Source organism: Grus americana, chromosome 26, assembly GCF_028858705.1.
Source record: "Grus americana isolate bGruAme1 chromosome 26, bGruAme1.mat, whole genome shotgun sequence".
Classification (NCBI taxonomy): domain Eukaryota; kingdom Metazoa; phylum Chordata; class Aves; order Gruiformes; family Gruidae; genus Grus; species Grus americana.
In genome coordinates, this window is record NC_072877.1 from 1819067 (window position 1) to 1837641 (window position 18575).

The following is an 18575-nucleotide window of genomic DNA, read 5'->3' on the forward strand; positions in this document are numbered from 1 at the left end:
CAGGATCGGGCCCATATGGGCACAGGTGGGGGTAGGATTGGGCGATGGAGGGGCAGGATGGGATCCCGTGGGGCAGGACCGGCCCACGGAGGGGCAGGATGAGTCCACGGAGGTGCAGTGTCGGTCTGTGGAGGGGTAGGATCGGGCCCCGTGGGGCAGGATCGGTCCATGGAGAGGCAGGATTGGATCCCGTGGGCAGGACGGGATCCCGTGGGGCAGGACCGGCCCACGGAGGGCAGGATCGGATCCCATGGGGCAGGATCGGTCCATGGAGGGGCAGGATCGGGCCCCGTGGGGCAGGATGGGATCCCGTGGGGCACGATGGGATGCTGTGGGGCAGGACTGGCCCACGGAGGGGCAGGATGGGTCCACGGAGGTGCAGTGTCGGTCCGTGGCGGGGCAGGCTCGGGCCCCGTGGGGCAGGATGGGATCCCGTGGGGCAGGAATGGCCCGTGGAGGGGCAGGATGGGATCCCGTGGGGCAGGACCGGCCCACGGAGGGGCAGGATGAGTCCACGGAGGTGCAGTGTCGGTCCGTGGCGGGGCAGGCTCGGGCCCCGTGGGGCAGGACTGGCCCGTGGAGGGGCAGCCCCGGTCCGTAGCGGGACAGCACGAGGGCCGGTCCCGCCGAGGGGGCGTGGCCTCCCCACGGGGCGTGGCCTCCCCGGTCCTGTGCGGTCTCGCCCCGCCCCCGGCGGGAGGGGCGGAGGGGGGCGGGGCCTGCAGCGGACACGCCCCGCGCCGCGCGCCGGCAGTGCCGGTAAGGGGGGGGGGGGGGGGGGGGGGGGGGGGGCCGGGGGGCCCCCCGGGGAGGCCGGGGGGGGTCCCCATGGCCCGGGGGACACTCGGGGGCCCCTTGGTCCCCCATAGCCCTCAGCGCTCCGCAGGGGCACCGCCCCCGGCCCTGGAGAGTCCCCCAAGCCTTGAGGGTCCCCCCCCAAAAACCCCTTTGGGGCTCCCCCCACCCCGGGGGGCCCCGATAACTCTTGGGGTCCCCTATGGCCCCCGAGGGGTCCCCCATGGCTCCTCTTGGAGCCCCCACAGACCTCCGGGTCCCCCGCGCCCCTTTGGGGTGCCGCCTACACCCTTTGGGGTCCCCCGAACCCTCGGGGACCCCGCCCAGCCCCTCAAAGCCCCCCCATAAGCTTTGGGGCTCCCCCATACCCCTTGGGGTACCCCCGCACCCTTTGGGGTGTCCCCCCCGGAGCTTTCTTGTAAACTTTTGGGGTCCCCTCACCCCCCCCTGCTCCCCCCCCAACTTTTGGGTTCCCCTACAGCCTTTGGGGTCCCCCCCCACCCCTTGGGGGGGCACTTGGGGGGGGGCGCAGGGTTTTGGGGGGGGGGCACCCCCCGCCGCGGGCACCCCACCGTGCACAGGCAGCACCCACTTTGGGGCGCACGCTCCCCCCCTCGGCAGGGACCCCCCCCCCCCCAAACACGGGCAGCACCCGCTGCTGGGTGCAGGGACCCCCCCCTGATTTGGGGGCACCCCCCCCCCCCAATGCTGCAGGGTGCTCCCCCCCCCCCAACTCGGGACAGGGGTGCTGGCGTGGGGGGGGGGGAGACGGACACGGGTGGGGTGCGCCGTGAGCCCCCCCCCCCCCCCCCCCGCGATGGTGGTGGCTTCTCTGATGGCTGCTATGGGGTTGTGCAGGGGCGCGGCGTGGGGTGCAGCCCCCCCCCCACTCTCCGGGGGGTCGGTTGGGTGTCCCGGCCCCCCCCCCCCCCATCCCCCTTTCCTGCCCCGGCAGGGCCGGAAGCCGACAGCGGTGGCGGTGACGCGGGTGACGTGGGGGCCGTGACGTGGGGGCCCTGGGGTGACGCGGGGGACGGGGTGCGGGTGCTGGGGTGCGGGTGCTCGGCCCCCACCCCTGCCCGGAGGTGCCCACCCTGACCCCTCCGCCCCCCTACCCCAGGCTCCCTCCTCCTCCTCCTTCCATCCCTGCTTCCTCCTCTGAGCCCTTCCTCCTTCCTCCTTCCTCCTCCCTCCTTCCTCCTCCCTCCTTCCTCCCTTCCTCCCTCCCTTCCTTCCTTCCTCCTTCCTCCTCCCTCCTTCCTCCTTCCTTCATCCCTCTTTCCTCCTCCCTCCTCCCTCCTTCCTCCCTTCCTCCCTCCTTCCTCCTTCCTTCATCCCTCCTCCCTCCTTCCTTCCCTCTTTCCTTCCTCTTTCCTCCTTCCTCCCTCCCTTCTTCCCCCCCCTCCCCAGTGCAGGACCCCCCACCCACCCCCCCTCTCCTCCCGCTCCCCCCAGGACTGAGACCCACAGCCATGGGGCCCGGCACCGGGACAGCGGGCAGGACGGGCAGCTGCCTGCACACGGCGGGCAGGAAGCCGTAGCGGCGGGCACCGCGCCATGGAGCTGGGGGGCACCCCCCCCCTCCCCGGGGTCCTGGCGGCGCAGGATGCCATCGTCTTCTCGGGAGCGGGTGCCGAAGGGGTGACCCCCCCCACCACGGCACCCACCGCAGCACCCACCGCAGCACCCACCACAGCACCCACCATGGCACCCACTGTGGCACCCACCATGGCACCCACCATGGCGCCCACTGCGGCACCCACCGCGGCACCCACCGCGGCACCCACTGTGGCACCCACCATGGCACCGACCACGGCACCCACTGCGGCACCCACTGCGGCACCCACCGCGGCACCCACCGCGGCACCCACTGTGGCACCCACTGTGGCACCCACTGTGGCACCCACCACGGCACCCACCACGGCACCCACCGACGTCTTCTGGGCCAGCCTGGTGCAAGCCCAGCTGTGCGTCTGGGAGCTGCAGGGAGCCATCGAGGGGGACACGGCCGGCGGCGACCGTGACCGAGCATCCCAGGACATCCTGCGCCACGACCGCGCGGCCACGGCACCGAGCGTCCCACCCCAGTGGCGCGGGGGCGGGTCTGCGGAGGAGAGCGTCTCGCGCCGGGACGCGCCCGTGGACGGGAGCGTCTTGCGTGAGCACCACGGCTCCACGTATGAGAACATCTTCCACGTGTCCACGGGTGGGAGCCTCTCGCAGGGCCACGTGCCCACAGATGAGAGCATCTGCCCCGGCTCCGTGGCCGTGGACGAGAACACCTCACGCAAGCACCAAGGCCGTGGTTCCACGCACAAGAGCATCTTCCACGTGTCTACAGATGGGACCATGTCACCCAAGCCCGTGGCCGCGGATGAAAGCCTCTTCCACGAGTGCCAAGGCCGTGGTTCCACGCACAAGAGCATCTTCCACGTGTCTACAGATGGGACCACCTTCTCCAAGTCCGGGCCCGTGGATGTGAGCGTCTTCCACGAGCGCCAAGGCTGTGGATTCGCATATGAGAACATCTCGCACGTGTCCATGGGTGGGAGCATCTCAACTGAGCACTGCGGCCACGTGCCTACAGATGGGAGCATCTCGCCCAGGTCCATGTCCGTGGATGGGAGCATCTCCCCCACGTCCGTGCCCATGGATGAGACCGTCTCGCAGGAGCGCGTGCTGATAGATGGCACCATCTCGCCCAAATCCACGCCCACGGATGAGACCAACTCACCCAAGTCCGTTCCCACGGACGGGACCATCTCGTACAAGTCCACGCCCGTGGACGGGACCATCTCGCCCGAGCTCATGCCTGCGGGCGGGAGCATCTCGCTCAAGGCCATGACCACGGATGGGACCATCTCGCCCAAGTTCATGCCCACGGGTGGGACCACCTCACCCGAGCACCGGGACCCCGAATGCAGCGAGGAGGAAGAGGAGGATGATGATGGAGATGACGATGGCCGCTCCTCCCGAGAGGAAGACGCCGAGGAAGAGGAGGAACTGGAGGACGAAGAGCCCCACTTCCACACCAACCCCCTCTTCCAGAGCCGGGTGCTGGCACCCATGGGTGCCCAGCGGGTGCCCCTCTACCGGCCCCACAGCGCTGCCCTGCAGCCGCTGCTCATCACCGAGGGGGACGACGCCGGGGGGGACACCGGGGAGGAATGGGGGTGTCCCCCCCCTCCCCACCCCCCCACACCCCTTGGGTGCCGCCCGGCAGGAGGAGACGTGGGCAGCGCCGCCGAGCAGGGTGAGTGCGGGGACCCCCCAGGCTTGGGGTTGGTTTTTGGGGGGGACACACACTGTTGCTGATGGGGACCCCCCCCCCACCCCGCTGTGTCTTCTCCCCCCCAGGACCCCCCCGACCCCCAGGCCTGGCGCTCTCCAACCCCCCGGATCTGCCCCCGAGGTCTGGGGACCCCCCCAGCCCCCTACAGCTGCAGCCAGAATGGGGGTACCAGGACCCCCCCGGACCCCCAACCCCTTGGGAGCTCATCCCAGGGGGGGGTGACCGGGCCCCCCCCCACCCCGGTTACCCCCCAGGGGGGACCTCAGCAGGAGGAGACCAGGATCTGCCCCTCCCCAGGCCCCCGACCCCCCCAAAGCCACCCCTGGGACAGGGGTACCAGCCCCCCACCAGGCCCTCGGCCCCCCCGGACTTGCCCCAGGGAGGGGAGGACCAGAGACCCCCAAGCCCCCTGTACCAGCCCATGAGAGGGGGGTACCAGCCCCCCCCCAGCCCCCTGACCCCCCTCAACCTCCCCCCGTCCCCCCCCAGCCCCCCATACCAGCCCTTGGCGGGGGGGTACAGGCCCCCCCCCAGCCCCCTGCCCCCCCTGGATCACCCCCAGCCCCCCTCCCCGCTCTCCTCCCTGCCGCCCTGGGGTCCCCCGAGACCGGGGGTTATCGGGGGGTCCCAGGGGGCCCCCCCCGTGCCGGGCCATGGCTGTGCCTGGCTGCCGGCGTCCCCGGGCGCTTCCTGCCCGGGGGGGGAAGTGGCGCAGGGCCCCCCCCCCCGCCACCCCGCCACCGCACCCCGCCATGGAGGAGCTGCCCCCCGAGATGGGCGAGGAGCCCCCGCCGGACCCCCCCGCCAGCACCCATGGGTGAGGGATGCCGGCGCCGGCCACGTGGCCTCCCCAGCACCCCCGGTCCCACGTGGGCATCCGCCCCCCCCACCCCCTGTCCCCCCCAAATCCCATCCCAAAGCCCTGTCTGCCCCCCCAGACCCCCCCAAACCCTGTCCTGGACCCCCTGCGTGTCGCCCCCGACACCTGGCTGTGCCCCCTGACCCCCGTCTGTCTGTCTGTCCCCCCCCCGACACCCCCCAGCCCCCAAATCCTGTCCGTCCATCCACCCCCAGACATCCGTCTGTCTGTCCACCCCCCCGGACCCCTGTTCCGACCCCCGACCCCCCCCCCCCCAAGCCCCCCCCACCCCCTCCCAGCGCCGTACCAGCGGGGCAGTTAAGGGGACCCCCCCCCAGTGCTGGCTGACCCCCCCAAACCCCCATCTGTTGTATCTGTCTGTCCCCCGACCTCCCCCCAGCCCCCTGCCCACCCCCACCACCCCCCATTCCCCCTCACCCCCCAGCCCCTCCCAACACCCCCCATCCCCCTGACCCCCCATTCCCCTGACCCCCCCAGCCCCCCATCCCCTCCCAGCACCCCCCATTCCCCAGCCCCCCCATTCCCCAGCCCCCCATCCCCCTGACCCCCCATTTCCCTGACCCCCCCAGCCCTTCCCAGCACCCCCCTTTCCCCAGCCCCCCCATTCCCCCAGCCCCTCCCAGCACCCCCCATCCCCCTGACCCCCCCATCCCCCTGACCCCCCCATTCCCCCATCCCCCTGACCCCCCCATTCCCCAGCCCCCCCAGCCCCATACCAACCAGCGGGGCAGAGTTAAGGGGATCCCCCCCCCGCCCCCCGCCAAGCACCACCCGACCCCTCCCTCGTGTGTGTGTCCCCCCCCCAGGTCCCCTCCGGGGGGGTCAGCGGTGGCGCCGGCGCTGGCCAACGGGGGACAGGGGCGCCGGGGGGAGGCGCAGCGTTTGGCCACCCGCCTCTTCCACCTCGACGGCTTCAAGAGGTCCCAAGTGGCCGCGTTCCTCCGGAAGAAGTAAGGATGGAGGGGGGGGGGGCACACACATAAACCTTTTGGGGGGGTCTCCTGGGGTTGGGGACCCCCCCCTCAAGCTCGTGTGCCCCCTCCCAGCAATGATTTCAGCGGGATGGTGGCCCAGGAGTACCTGGGCTTCTTCCAGTTTGGGGGGCAGACGCTGGACCAGGCGCTCAGGTAGCAATGGGGGGGGGGGCGAAGGTACCCCCCCAAATCGAGAGCCTGGGGGGGGTTGGGGGGGGGGGAGAGATTTGAGGTGGTTTGGGGGCTGTTGGGGTCTGGGGGGGGGCAGGTTTGGGGTCTGCTGGGGTCCAGGGAGGCAGATGTGGGGTCTTTTGGGGCTGGGGGGGTAATTTTGGGGTGTGAGGGGGCAGGTTTGGCATATTTAGGGCCGGGAGGGGCAGATTTAGGGCATTTTGGGGTCTGCCGGGGCCCATGGGGGGCAGATTTGGGGTGTTTTGGGAGGGGGGCAGCAGATTTGGGGGCTCTCAGCCTCTCTTGGGGTCCAGGAGGGTGATTTTGGGGTCCATTGGGGTCAACAGAGGCAGATCTGGGGGCTGCCTACCTTGGGGGGGGGGGGCAGATGTGGGGGCATTTGCGGTCCATTGGGGTCCCGGGATGGGGGGGGGGGTCCCAGTTTTGGGGTCTGGTGGGGGGGGACATGGATTATAGGGGCAGGGGGGCAGCCAGCATGCCAGGGCAGGGGTCCTGGGAGGGGAGGGGAGGTGTTTTGGGGGTCCCGCTGCCATCGGGGGGGGGCCCAGGTGCTTCCTGCAGGCGCTGGTGCTGACGGGCGAGACGCAGGAGCGCGAGCGCATCCTCGGCCACTTCTCCCGGCGTTACCATCGCTGCAACCCCGGCGCCTTCCCCTCCCCGGGTGAGACCCTGCGAGGGGGGGGGGGAGCACCCCCAGGCCCCCCCCGTACACCCCCAGATCCCCCCACCCAGCTCCTTCCCCCACCCCCATGCCGTGCCTCAGTTTCCCCACCCAGCACCCATCCCCTCCCAGCTGCACCCACTGGGGTTCACGGTGATGGGTGTCCTCAGCTGGGGGGGACCCCCCCACCCTGACCCCCCACGCCCCCCCCAGACGCCGTGCACTCCCTGACCTGTGCCATCATGCTGCTGAACACCGACCTCCACGGGCAGGTGAGGAAAGGAGGGGGACACCCCTCCCAAAATCCACACCCTGCATTTCGGGGGGGCTTTTGGGGGGGGGGGGACACGGACGGACAGACAGACAGACACCCCCACACCCACCCTGCTCCCGCAGCGCCTCGGCCGTGCCATGACCAGCGCCGAATTCGTGGCCAACCTGAGCGGGATGATGGACGGGCAGGATTTCCCCAGGGAGCAGCTGAAGGTATTTTGGGGAGGGGGGGGGGCTGTAAGGCTCTAAACGAGGGGGGGGGGGCACCCCCCTGGACCCCCTACCTGAACCCCGCTTCCCCCCCCCCCCAGGCTCTTTATGGCTCCATCCGCAGCAAGAAGCTGGCGTGGGCAGCGTGAGTACGGGGTCCTGGGGGGGTGGGGGGGGGTATGGGGTGGGGGGGCACCCCGTGATGCTGAGCCCCTCCGTAGGGATGAGGAGGAGGAGGAAGATGCGGGTGGGGGGGGCAGCCTGGCCCCCCCCGGCTGTAAGAAGAGCAACCCCTTCCTGGACCTGCCGGGGGGGGCCGGGGCGGTCACCTACCGCCGGGGCTGGCTGGCCAGGAAGGTGCTGGCTGAGGCCGACGGCAAGAAAAGTGAGTGGGGGGGGGGGGATTTGGGGTGGTTTGGGGGGTCCAGGGGGTGATTTGGGGGGTTTGGGGCATCCAGGGGGTGATTTGGGGAGGTTTGGGGGCAGGTTGGAGGTTTTGGGGGGGGGGTCCATGAGGGGGATTTAGGGTGGTTTGGGGTCCAGGTGAGGAGATTTTGGGGCAGATTGGGGGTCTAGGGGGGATTTGGGATGCTTTGGGGGGATTTGGGGTCGGGGGGGGCAGATTTGGGGTATTTTAGGGTTGGGGGGTGCAGATGTGGGGCCATTTGGGGTCCATCGGGGGCCTGGCAAGGGGGGGGCACAACACCAGGGTCTGTTTGAGCCGGGGGGGGTGTCCCAGCTTTGGGGGGCGTGTGTATCTTTTGGGGGGTCAGCTGTGGGGTCCAATCATGCCCCCCCCAACTCCCCCCCCCAGCGCCATGGGGCAGACGAGGCTGGAAACCCTTCCAAGCCGTGCTACGGGGGACGGTCCTCTACTTCCTCAAACCCGGGGGGCGAACGGGGGTCCCCCGCCGTCCCTCTGAGCTGGGACCCACCCCGGCCCCCCAGGAGGAGGAGGAGGAGGGGGGGCCCGAGGCCGAGGAGCCTTTGGGGGTCCACCACGCCTTGGCCGAGCGTGCCAGCAAATACACCAAGCGCCCCAACGTCTTCCGCCTGCAGACGTCCGACTGGCGCGTCTTCCTCTTCCAAGCCCCGTAAGTAACGGCCCCCCCCGCCCCCCTGCGCCGGGGGAGGACGGAGATGTCTCCACGGGTGATGACATCACCTATGACCTCATCCGTTCACGCTAGGACCCCCGAAGAGATGTTCTCCTGGATCTCCCGCATCAACTTAGTGGCCGCCCTCTTCTCCTCGCCCCCCTTTCCCGCCGCCGTCGGTTCCCAACGCCGCTTCGTCCGCCCCATCCTCCCCGCCGCCCCCAGCCGCAGCCCCCCGGTGAGCCCCCCGCGGCCGGGATGGGGTGGGTGGGGTGAGCGCACCCACGGGTGCCCGCCGTCACCCGCCTTGACCCCTTCTCCCCGCGGGCAGGAGGAGCAGCACCGCTCCCACGAGGCGTGGATGGAACGGGCGGCCCAGGAGCTCTTCGAGCATCAACGCAACCTCCCCGAGAAACGGGGACGAGCCCGCGACCTGGACGAGTACCGCTTGAAGAAGGAGTATCTCCTCTATGAGGTGGGGCCGATTCATCCCTAATTAATTTAATTATCCGGGACGCCGTCCCCACGGCGGTGGCTCATCCCCATCCGTATCTTTCCCCGCGGCAGAGACGTCGCTACGAGACCTACGTGCAGGTGCTGGAGACGTGGATCAACGCGGGCGCCCAGGACCTGGAGGGGTGGGAAGCCCAAGTGGGGCCGGCCGTGGCCCCCCCGGACCACCCCACCCTGACCAAAGCCCACTCCAGCCCCTCGCTCGTCCCCGACGCCCCCATTGCCCCCACCGTCCGCGTCAAGAGGAACATCTCCGAGCGACGGACGGTGAGGAAGATCGTCCCCAAACGCAACAAGAACCTGCTGTGATGGACATGGGGGGGGGGGGCACACGTGGGGACATTTTGGGGGGTGGGTGGCACCCCCCACCCCACCCCGGTACGAGGTTCCTTCGGGCACCACCAGTATTGAGCCAACCTGGGGGGGCTCGGGATTAAGGATGGGGAAACTCAGGGAGACACAACCCCCTGCGCCCCCCCCCCAAAAAAAGGGACAAGGGGGATGGGGGGGGTCACAGTCCCCCCCCCTGCAGCCCCCCCCAGCATCGCTGCTGCGCCCGCTCCCCGCGCCCGCTGCCTGCTGCTCTCCGTCGTGCAATAAAGGTGTGTGTCCCACCACTGCCACCCCGTGTGTCCCCAAAACTGCCTGGGGGGGTCGGGCTCAGGGTGGGGGGATGTGGCAGAGGCCCCTGTCCCCGTGTCCGTCATGGTCCTCACCACGGGGGGGTGGCAGGGGACGCTGGAGGGTGGCAGTATATACATTACCCAGCTGTGTCACCTATAGGGTGACCCCCCCCCAACCTGGGGTGTGCACCCAACCTCTGTGGGGCCCAGCCCCCCATAGCACCTATGGGTGCCACCAGCCCCCCCCAGCATCGCCCCGACACGACGCAGGGGACAGGGACACCCCCTGACACACCCGTTTGGGCTGGGGAGGGGTCCTGGGGCAACCCCCAAACCCGGGGGAACCCCCCAAAGCTAACGCTGCTGCGGGGGACAAACCCCCAACCCGGTGACTGGGAGAGGGACCCGTCAGACCCGGGGGGTTCGTTAATGGGGGAAACTTAATTAGGAGCCCAGAGGCACCCCCCTGCCTGTGGCTATGACAGATGATTTATTAGTATTTTGCTGCTCCTACAGCTTTCCCCCACCCCAAAAAGGCCGACGCTGACCCCCCCCCCGTGCCGCAACCCGGCGGGATCAGCCCCGGTAACACCACAAACCGCGGTGGGGGGGTCGCTGGGGCCCAGCTGAGCACCCGCAGAAAGGTGCCCCCCCACTTCCATGAGCTCTACCCTCCCCTACAACAAACCAGCAGCTAAAAACCACCCCAAAAATAGCATTTCCCCCCCAGTTTTACCAGTTCAGGTCACCCCCCACCCTAGCAGAATGAGGTCGAAGGGTCTTTTGGTGGGGGGGGGGGGAACCCCACGCCGAGGCGGTGACACGGAGCATCCTCATCCAGCCGCCACGGTACAAAAGCGAGACCCAAAAATATTTGGGATCAAAAGTCCAAAGGGGGATGAAAAAACGAGGGAGTGGGCAGGGTGGGGTATCCCTAAAATGGTTGGGGTTTTTTTGGGGGGAGGGGGATAATCTTTTTGCTTTCTGGGCGGGGAAATATTTACCGGTACAAAGAAACGATTACACGACATGAGATTTCATCGGCCTGGCCACGAACACACACGGCGCGGGGGACGGGAGCCCCGTCTTGGCGAGGGAGCAGAGCTTTGGAGATGAGACGGGGAGGGAAAAACCGAACGAAGCTCCGGCGGCGGCGTTGCGGCACGGCGCGGGTCCTTCTCCGGAGCTCGGCTCCGCGTCCCGGGACCGGAGAATCCGAGGTTCGGCTCCTCAGGCGTATTCCAGCTGGGCAGGGCCGCGGGTTCCGTCGCTCTTGTGCTCCGCTGCGGCCATACTCGCCTTCCCCTCGCTGCCGCCGCTCTCGATGGGCTTGGCAGACATATAGTCCCGCACTTCGATTTCCATTTTTTTAGCTTTCAGGGCTGCCGTGTGCAGTTTTTCCAGGAAATCCGGCATACCTGGTGGGAAGGGGAAGCGGGAGACGGTGAGCGAAGCGGGAGAGGAGGAGCATCCACGTCTGCCGGGCTCCGGAGGTGCCGGAGGGCCCATCCTCCTCCTCCAGCCCCGTTCCCATTTTCCCTGATTTTTCTTTCTCCTCCTAATAACGCGGCTCTGCCACTTTATTCAAGGAGGATCCCGCAACCTCGCTGGCTTCCGCCGCTCCCCGTCCCCTTCCTCAGTTATAACCTCACTGTTAGGGTGGGGTTTTTCAAATTAAAAAATAGTAATAATAATAAAATCAATTCTTATTTGGCTTGCTATGATTTACTCTGGGCCTGGGGAACCTCACCACCTCCCGGCTACATTATCAGCGACCTGGGAACGAGCCTGTGACGCATTAATTAACGTTTAATATTTAAAATCATCACTTCTGCCCCAAGCAGGGCTGCACCAGCACCCGGAGCTGCCGTTCTGCCGCCACTCATCAGTTTTATTCTAAATAAAACAAGCGTTAAGCGCACAGAGGCGGCCCCTACGTGGGCGACGCCAGCCCTCCCCCCCCCCCCCCCCCCCCTTGAGCTTTAGGCGCTGTTTTAGGCGCGCTGGAGAGCGCACTCCGGAAGAAAAGAGGTTTCGGTGGTTGGCGACGCAGGGAGGTGCAAGAAAAAAGGCTGGTTTGGTGCTCGAGCGCGCTGAATGAAAGTATTTCAGCGCTTTCTTGTATCAGTCTCTACCACGAGCCACGTGACGGTAAGAAACAGCGGGGGGAAATCACCACAGGTGACACTTCTGGTTTTATTTCCCACTCCCCAATGAATAAAATGAGAGTTAAAGGTGGTGATGGCCCCTTTTTTCTCCCAATTTCACAAGAAAACAGCGCTCTCCATCTTTCCCCCTGCTTGGGGGGGAAGCGTTGAGCTGGCGGATGCTGCGGGACAGCCGTGGCCTTGGCTCAGCGCCCTTCAACGCTGGTTTCCCCCCCAGCTTAAAGCCAAGCTCCTTCGCGGGAGTCTGAGTGCAGGCACCGCACACCCCTAAAACCAAGAGTTTTCGCTTGCAGAAATGCTTCAGAGCCAACGCTGCTCTGAAGTAAGGAAAAACCAGCTCATTTTATTAAAAAAATAATGGCATGCTGTTGTTTTTCCCCCCTCTGCCTGGGGTAGAGAAGGAGCATCCTTGTGCACAGACCCCTTTCCTCCTCACAGCCAGGAAATCCAGGCAGGACTCCCTCGCTGTGAGAAAGGAAGAGCAGCCTGAGGCACCAAAAATACCCCCAAATCCTCCAGATTTCAGCTTTCAAATCTTCTCCGTCTATTTTCTGCCCCAGGCGGGTGCAGGAAGGGGAAGGCAGGAGCGCCCAGGCTCACTCCGGAGCAAGGAGCCGGTGGGAATTCTCCCCGAGGGGTGAACTCTCACCACCAAAACCGACTCACCGCTCGAGACCATCCAGCTGACGCAGTAACGGGGAAACACGGTCTGCGGGTTGTCGCTGTAGGTCAGCAAGTAATCGAAACCGTTCTGGGAAAGGAAAAGACACGTGAGCCCGAGCCGGCAAAGAAAACTCTGCCGGGCTTTCGCATCCTCACTTAAATTCCCTTTAGGGCCACAGAAGCGATGCAGACGCGTAAAGAGCCAGTGAAAACACACAGGGACGGTTGGTGGGTTTTTTTTTTTTTTGGAGAAAGTGTCATTCAGGCTCTGGACACCCTGAGAAGACCCAGAGATGCTTTTTATGAGGGCAGGAAGTGCTAGGAATGAGACTTTTGAGGCTTGATTTAATAGGAGCCCGGTGCTCCGAAGCGGTGCAGTTGGCTCACCAGGAACACCACGCTCCGGCACAAAGAGTCTCAAGCTACCGGGATGGAGCTTCAAATCCTTCCCGAGCCGCACGTGGATGGGTTTGCCTCGCCTTTGGGATACAAACTCATCCCTCTTTTCCAACCCTGGACTATTTACCCCAGTGTAGCGCTACAGATGACGGCCAGAGGAGGAACGATTCCCCTTGGAGCAGTGATTCAAGCAGGAGGAAGCAATTTTGTGACAGTTTTTCCGCTTAATTTCCCAGCCCAGCCCCCAAACTTACCTCATCGAAGGTTTTGTGCGGACGGATGACCATTTGGGATTCGTAGGTTCTGACTCGAACGTACTCGGGGTCTTCAGGGACACTCGGATGCTCCACTGCCCTGGAGAGAACAAGAAAACAATGTTTTCACCCCAAAGAAAGCGGCTGTATTTTCGAGACAGATCCCTGAGGTTTTGACACGGTTTAAAATAAATAAAAAAGCTCAGGAAATTTATTCACAGCTTGTCAGGAGGGTGGCCCGGCAATACCTACCGCGACACTAGTACCATCAGGTTGTTCTCTTTGTCTACGCTGTACCGTCGGACGTATACGTAGTCTCGCGAGTACATAGGGTACTGGGGAAGAGAAAGAACGGGCATCGACCCCGCTGCTGGCCGTTTGTCTGGGGTAAGGAGGATGACCGGAGAGGGAAGAAGGGACAGCTCACCGGGAAATGAGTGACCCAGTGAATCACTTCCGATCCAGTGGCCAGGTCTCTCTCGATTACGTCCAATTTGATGACCAGCGAGTCCCACTTCTTCCTATATTCAGTGTCGAGCTGGCAAGAAAAAGAGGCTGAGTCACCACAAAACCCAACGGCGTCGTTAAAGGCAGGCAAGCGGCCCTTTTCCTCATCCTGTGGGAACGCGCTGCGTCACGGGCAGGCATTTTACCCACCAGGAAATTAAAACCCAATCGGGGCGTGGGATAACCTGCCCTTCTTCTGGTCTACACTGGGATCGGCTCTCGATCACATAAATGATACCAAGAGAAGAGAATATTCGATCCCACCCCTTGGGCGGAGGCTGTGCTTTATTTCTAACACGCCGCGCAGCCCAGATTTCGAAGCCGCTCACCTGTACGTTGAAGAACTGCCGGGGCGTCACGTCTGTGTATGAGCCAAACACTGCGGTAAAGAGAAAGTTTTCAGCCCCAGACGTATGCAAATCTTTACCTCGGCACAGCAAGATTAAAAGGAAAAAGCATTTCCTAAGGCCGGTGACGGGGCTGGGACAACTCCGAGGGGCTAAGGGGGGGGACGGGATCTGTGGAGAAGGATGCAAAGGATGACAATTCCCATTTCCCCCCCCCATTTTTCTATAAACACAGGAGGCACCCCGCCCCGCGAGGACTCGGCGCAGGAAAAATGAGCTACAGGCAAGGCACGGGGAGCACCGTTACCTCGGTACTGGTATAAGTGGGTGCCCTCGATCGGTCGCCGCCAGAGTTTAAAGTGCTTCTTGTCCATGATCATCTCCCAGGGCTGCTCCCCGGGAACGGCGACCGCCTCTCGCTCCGATTTGGGATCCAGTCGTTGATACTCGCCCGGGCTGCTGCCTTGTAACAGGCTGGATATGTTCTCCATGTGCTTCATCTCCTGCGCAGACCTGGGGGGAAGACGAAAACCAAACCAACCGCTTAGTAACCAAAGCCTCGGTGGAGACTGTCTGCTGCAGACGGAGCCCCCCTCAAGACCAGCAAAATCCTTCCAAACTTCATCTAGAGGGTTTTTGGTGTGGAAACAGCAGCCTGGGCATGGAAAATCCACCCCTGGGGCCATTTTCTTTCATCCTAAGGGGCTTGGGCTTATAAATATTATACAGTACTGAAAAATTGCGCCGTGGTGTGTTCGGGGGGGGGGGGCTTCCCACATCCTCTTGCAGGGTGGAGACCTAGTCTGGGGTTGAACGCAGCTGCCGGGGAGTCCCCAAGCCAGGTGGCCCTTGCAGTGCCACAAAACGTCACCCGCAGCCGCAGGGCTTGCTCTTCAAGGAGAAAAAAGGGGAAAAAAACCCCCACGGGACGGTAGCAGCAGCCTCAGGCTGTTTCTCAGGGGAAGTGCGCAGGGGCTTGTTCCTCATACGGATGGGGAAGTGCTTCTCCCTCCGTCCCGGTGAGATCCGGCAGACAAACAAACCCTCCGTCCTCGGCAAATATCAGCCTTTCCACAAAGAAGTAACACCCAGAAACCCGCAGCAGTTGCCATCGGATGCTCGCAAGCCAAGATTTGTTTTCCTGGCTGAACTGAATAGAAGCAGTGGGGGCTCCCCACAAATGTGGGACCATTAACTCCCCCCCAGTTTCAGCATCCTTCACCTACAGAAACTGGATTCAGATCTCGGGTCTCAAAAACACGGGGTGGGGATAGAGAAGAGGGCAGGAAAACCTCCCAGCGCTGGGGGAAATCCCTCCGAGCCATGGCTTCAGCCCCCCAAAAGAAAAGGAACGGCTGGTTTATCGACACCTAGAGTCCTCAACCTGAAGGAAGGAGGATCACTCGCTGTCTGCAGCGCTTTCAACCCTCCTGGCAGTGCCCAAAAATGCTAATTATATTGAAGTAATTAGCATCAGCCAGATCTAAAGCACCAATTTGTAACCTGCAAGGCGGGTCTCACAAGTCTGGCTGAGGTAATGTTCGCTGTCCCCGGCAGTTGCCAAGCTCCCAGCCTCCCCCGGACTGGTCCGAAAGCTTCCCAGGGCACATCCGATCCACAAACCCCCAGGTTTGGTGGGCACAGCTCCAGCACGACCCCCTCAAAACGCTCCTCCGCACCCCTACCGCTATCCTCACCAAGCAGGGAGAGCCCCTCCGTCACCTCCTTCCCACCTCCGGCTTATTTATTACAGCCTTCGCTTTCATTTCTAAATGAAGCTAATTGCTGGAGGAGGAGGCTCCCAGCTCATCAGCAAAGCTCTCACCTCGGCCAGGGCTCCCTCACCCAGCGCAGCCCCCTCCAACCGGCCGCGCAGAGAATGAGGCACCTTCGTTAGCCAGCGGCAAACCCCGACAGCCACCTGAGCCGCTTCCCTGGCCGGCGTCCAGCCCCGGCATCGCTTCGCCGGGGGGGGGGCTGTGTCGGTGTTTCTGCACCAGCGGCGGGCAGGATGCCACCGCGGGGGACGCCAGCCACGGGCAGAGCTCTCCCTTGCCGTTTTTGACCCCCCGACAGCTACAAACCACCGTGCCAGAAGGTGAGGGTGGCACCGCCAGAGCGGGAACTGGTTTTACCAAGAAAAAAAAAAAAAAAGAAAGAAAGAAAAAAAAAGCCTCCCCCAAAGTTAAATGAGAGGGGGACAGAGAAGGAGAGCTGGGAGGGGAAGAGAAAGACGATACCGAAGCCGAGAGCTATTTTAAACCCCAGGAGCTACAGCAGGAGGAAGACGCAGTTCCTGGCCTTTTACCGCACGGTTTTATCCTATTTATTTATTTCTGCCCTCATTTTGAGCCTGTGTGCGGCGTACTCCCACCTGTCTTGTAAAAATTACATCGGCCGTCAAAGAGAAGAGAGCAAAGCTCTCCCGCGACTCCAACTCGTTCTAACAACGAGCAAAGACTTTGCCGAGAACTTTATTGCTCCCGTAACTAGACTGAAGCCTAGCGAGCCGTGACAGGGAGTCAATGATTAAAGGAATAAGGAGAAAGTAAATAATAAAGAAGAGTAATAAAAGGGAACTCTCCCTCGCCTGCTCAAGTGCGCTAGATTGGGCTTGAGTCCTTAAATTACAGTGAGGAGGCTTAAACCTGCGAGGAGTAACCTTGAACAAGAAAAGATCGACTCCGCTTTTAATCCCGGGCCTAAGCCAAGCCCTGCTGAGCCTGCTGGAAAACATCAGGCAGGGTTTATCCTCGGCGCCGGGACCTGAAAGGCCACGCGATGCAGAGCGGCGGCTCCTCGTTAAGGAATAAAAGCAGGATTTGGACCTCTTTCACAGCGTTGGCCACGCGTAAAGGCTGGGGATCTCTCTAAAATGTTTGAGGGTGTCATAAATCGGGGCGTGAGGGTTGTTTCTCATTAGCTCGAAGATTTAATTAAGCCTTAGGTAAGCTACTTAAACAAATACCAGGTATTTAACACCCACAGGACAGTCTGGATGAAGCACCTGGACGCAGAATTTAAGAGAAGGGAAACCCGGCGATGCCCCATTGCACCCCAAGCTTCTCATTAAGTCTTAATTACCCTCTCCTGACTCACCCCCATGCTGGATAATTATGCCCAAAGCCCCGCACTTCCACGGCTATCTCAAAAAGCAACCGGGAAGGTCGGAGGGTCCTTCCGTCGTCATCCCACTGTGTGGGCACCATGTGTCACCCCCCTGTGCCAGCACTGTCCCCCCAGGTGTAAATACAGCAGGATGGGGGGGACATCCAGTATTGGGGGGGAACCCCTTCCCGCAGCACCCCCGGGGTGGGGGCAAGTGTAGGGGCCCACGCTGAAACCACCGCGGGGAGGCTTTGGGGGAGGGAGGCATCGTGTTGAGGCAGGATTTGGGGGATGGAAGGCACACCCCCAGATCCCAAGGAGGCAGGAGAGGGAGCTGGGGGGGCACCAAGGAGAGAACTGGGGGTTAGGGGGCACCCCAAGGCCCTAGTCAATTTGCAGGGGGTGCACTGCGCAGGGACAGCATTTAGGGAACCTCCTACCCCCAGAAAAGGGCTGGAGAAAACACCCCCCCCGGACAGCAGTCAGGAGAGGATTTGGGGAAGCACCCTAGTAGATTTAGGGGGGCACCCTGTGGGGGAAGGACCTGAGGGGTGCACCCCCAGGTTAACAAACAGGGCACAACCTGCAGAGCAGGGCAACCCCAGGCTGAGAAAGGTTTATGAGGGCACCCCCACCCAAGAAAATTTGGGGGGGCACCCCCCGGGATTTGAGAGGGCACCCTCAAGCTTTAGAAAATCGAGGTGCACCCCTAGAGATGGGGGACCGGGGGGATATCTCTAAAGAGCTTGGCGGGGGCACCCCAAGCCCCAGTGCTCCCGGCAAGGGGGGGCACCCCTGCGGATCGGGGGGGCACCCCAGGCCCCAAGGAACCGGGGGGTGCAGGGGCCTTGGGCAACCTCAAGCGCCGGGAACCCCGGGCCACCGAGGAACCGGGGGGGTTCCCAGGGCACCGAGGACGTGGGTGAGAGGTGTCCCGGTCCCGGGGGCCCCGCGGCGGACACCCACCGCTGCAGCTCCTCCTCCTCGATGCGCTGCCCGTCCCAGACGAAGACACCGGCCAGGGTCGCCATGAGGCGGCCGGTAGCGGCGAAGGCGGGGCGGCCTCGGAGCTGCCCCCGCCACCACCACCACCACCACCACCCGCCGCCGCCGCCGCGCCTCGCCCGCTCCGCCGCCCCGTCCCCGCCGCTACCGCCGCCGCGGTACCGGGCCCGCCGCGCCCGCTGCCCCGTCACGCAGCTGCACTGCCGCGCCAACAGGCCCAGCAGGCCCCGCCGCCCCGCACCGCCCCCCGCCTGGCCGCCGGGAGCGGGGGGGCCCTCGGCGGGCCCGGGCGGGCGGGGGCCCAGGCGGGCGATACGGGCGCAACGGGCGACGAGGCCGACGAGCGGCCGCCGCGGCTGCAACATGCCGCCGCTCCCTCAGCGGGCCGCCCCGCGTCGCGCTCGATGCGTCATCGCGCCGCGCCGCCCCGCCATTGGCCGCCTCCTCGCCGACCCGCGCGGTCATTGGGCGAGGGCTGGGGAAAGCCCGCCCCCTACACCCTCGCGGACGCGGAGGAGGGAGGGCAAGGGCGCGCGGGACGCTGGAGGACCGGTGGGCGGGGCGGCTCGGCTGGGGGCGTGGCTTACCGCTGGAGGGGCGTGGCTTGCCGCTGG

The 18575-nt window shown here is 64.5% G+C and overlaps 2 protein-coding genes across 6 annotated transcripts; one reads left to right on the forward strand and one right to left on the reverse strand.

The window, feature by feature from the left end:
* The first annotated feature begins 388 nt into the window (after positions 1 to 388).
* Positions 389 to 9511, forward strand: LOC129196690 (PH and SEC7 domain-containing protein 4-like). 5 transcript variants are annotated; one of them, XM_054804534.1, is made up of 13 exons: positions 409 to 759; positions 2251 to 4048; positions 5774 to 5917; positions 5995 to 6094; positions 6682 to 6794; positions 7008 to 7066; positions 7191 to 7280; positions 7379 to 7422; positions 7499 to 7662; positions 8092 to 8371; positions 8468 to 8612; positions 8706 to 8849; positions 8942 to 9511. In XM_054804534.1, the coding sequence occupies exons 2-13, from the start codon at positions 2353 to 2355 to the stop codon at positions 9194 to 9196; spliced, it is 3234 nt and encodes a 1077-aa protein (XP_054660509.1). In that variant the 5' UTR covers positions 409 to 759; positions 2251 to 2352; the 3' UTR covers positions 9197 to 9511. The 5 variants fall into 5 exon arrangements, 3 of the variants coding, with proteins under 3 accessions (XP_054660509.1, XP_054660510.1, XP_054660511.1); XM_054804535.1 differs by lacking the exon at positions 409 to 759 and having other exon boundaries at positions 3825 to 4048; positions 6014 to 6094; positions 8942 to 9497; XM_054804536.1 differs by lacking the exons at positions 409 to 759; positions 2251 to 4048 and adding an exon at positions 4771 to 4904 and having other exon boundaries at positions 8942 to 9498.
* A 472-nt stretch (positions 9512 to 9983) lies between these two features.
* STARD7 (StAR related lipid transfer domain containing 7) lies at positions 9984 to 18379 on the reverse strand. The gene is made up of 8 exons (XM_054804717.1): positions 17923 to 18379; positions 14156 to 14361; positions 13831 to 13880; positions 13422 to 13532; positions 13247 to 13329; positions 12995 to 13094; positions 12345 to 12429; positions 9984 to 10928 (listed from the first exon to the last, which is right to left on the reverse strand). The coding sequence occupies exons 1-8, from the start codon at positions 18324 to 18326 to the stop codon at positions 10741 to 10743; spliced, it is 1227 nt and encodes a 408-aa protein (XP_054660692.1). The 5' UTR covers positions 18327 to 18379; the 3' UTR covers positions 9984 to 10740.
* Positions 18380 to 18575: the final 196 nt, after the last annotated feature.

Excerpts from the sequence above, each read along its gene's own strand:
- STARD7 (XM_054804717.1), bottom strand. The coding sequence starts at position 18,326 with ATGTTGCAGCCGCGGCGGCCGCTCGTCGGCCTCGTCGCCCGTTGCGCC. Across the intron at positions 13,095-13,246 it reads CTGATGGTACTAGTGTCGCG|GGCAGTGGAGCATCCGAGTG; the intron begins GTAGGTATTGCC and ends TGTTCTCTCCAG. Across the intron at positions 10,929-12,344 it reads CAGCTGGATGGTCTCGAGCG|GTATGCCGGATTTCCTGGAA; the intron begins GTGAGTCGGTTT and ends CCTTCCCACCAG.
- LOC129196690 (XM_054804534.1), top strand. The coding sequence starts at position 2,353 with ATGGAGCTGGGGGGCACCCCCCCCCTCCCCGGGGTCCTGGCGGCGCAG. Across the intron at positions 6,795-7,007 it reads CGGCGCCTTCCCCTCCCCGG|ACGCCGTGCACTCCCTGACC; the intron begins GTGAGACCCTGC and ends CGCCCCCCCCAG. Across the intron at positions 8,372-8,467 it reads GTCTTCCTCTTCCAAGCCCC|GACCCCCGAAGAGATGTTCT; the intron begins GTAAGTAACGGC and ends CGTTCACGCTAG.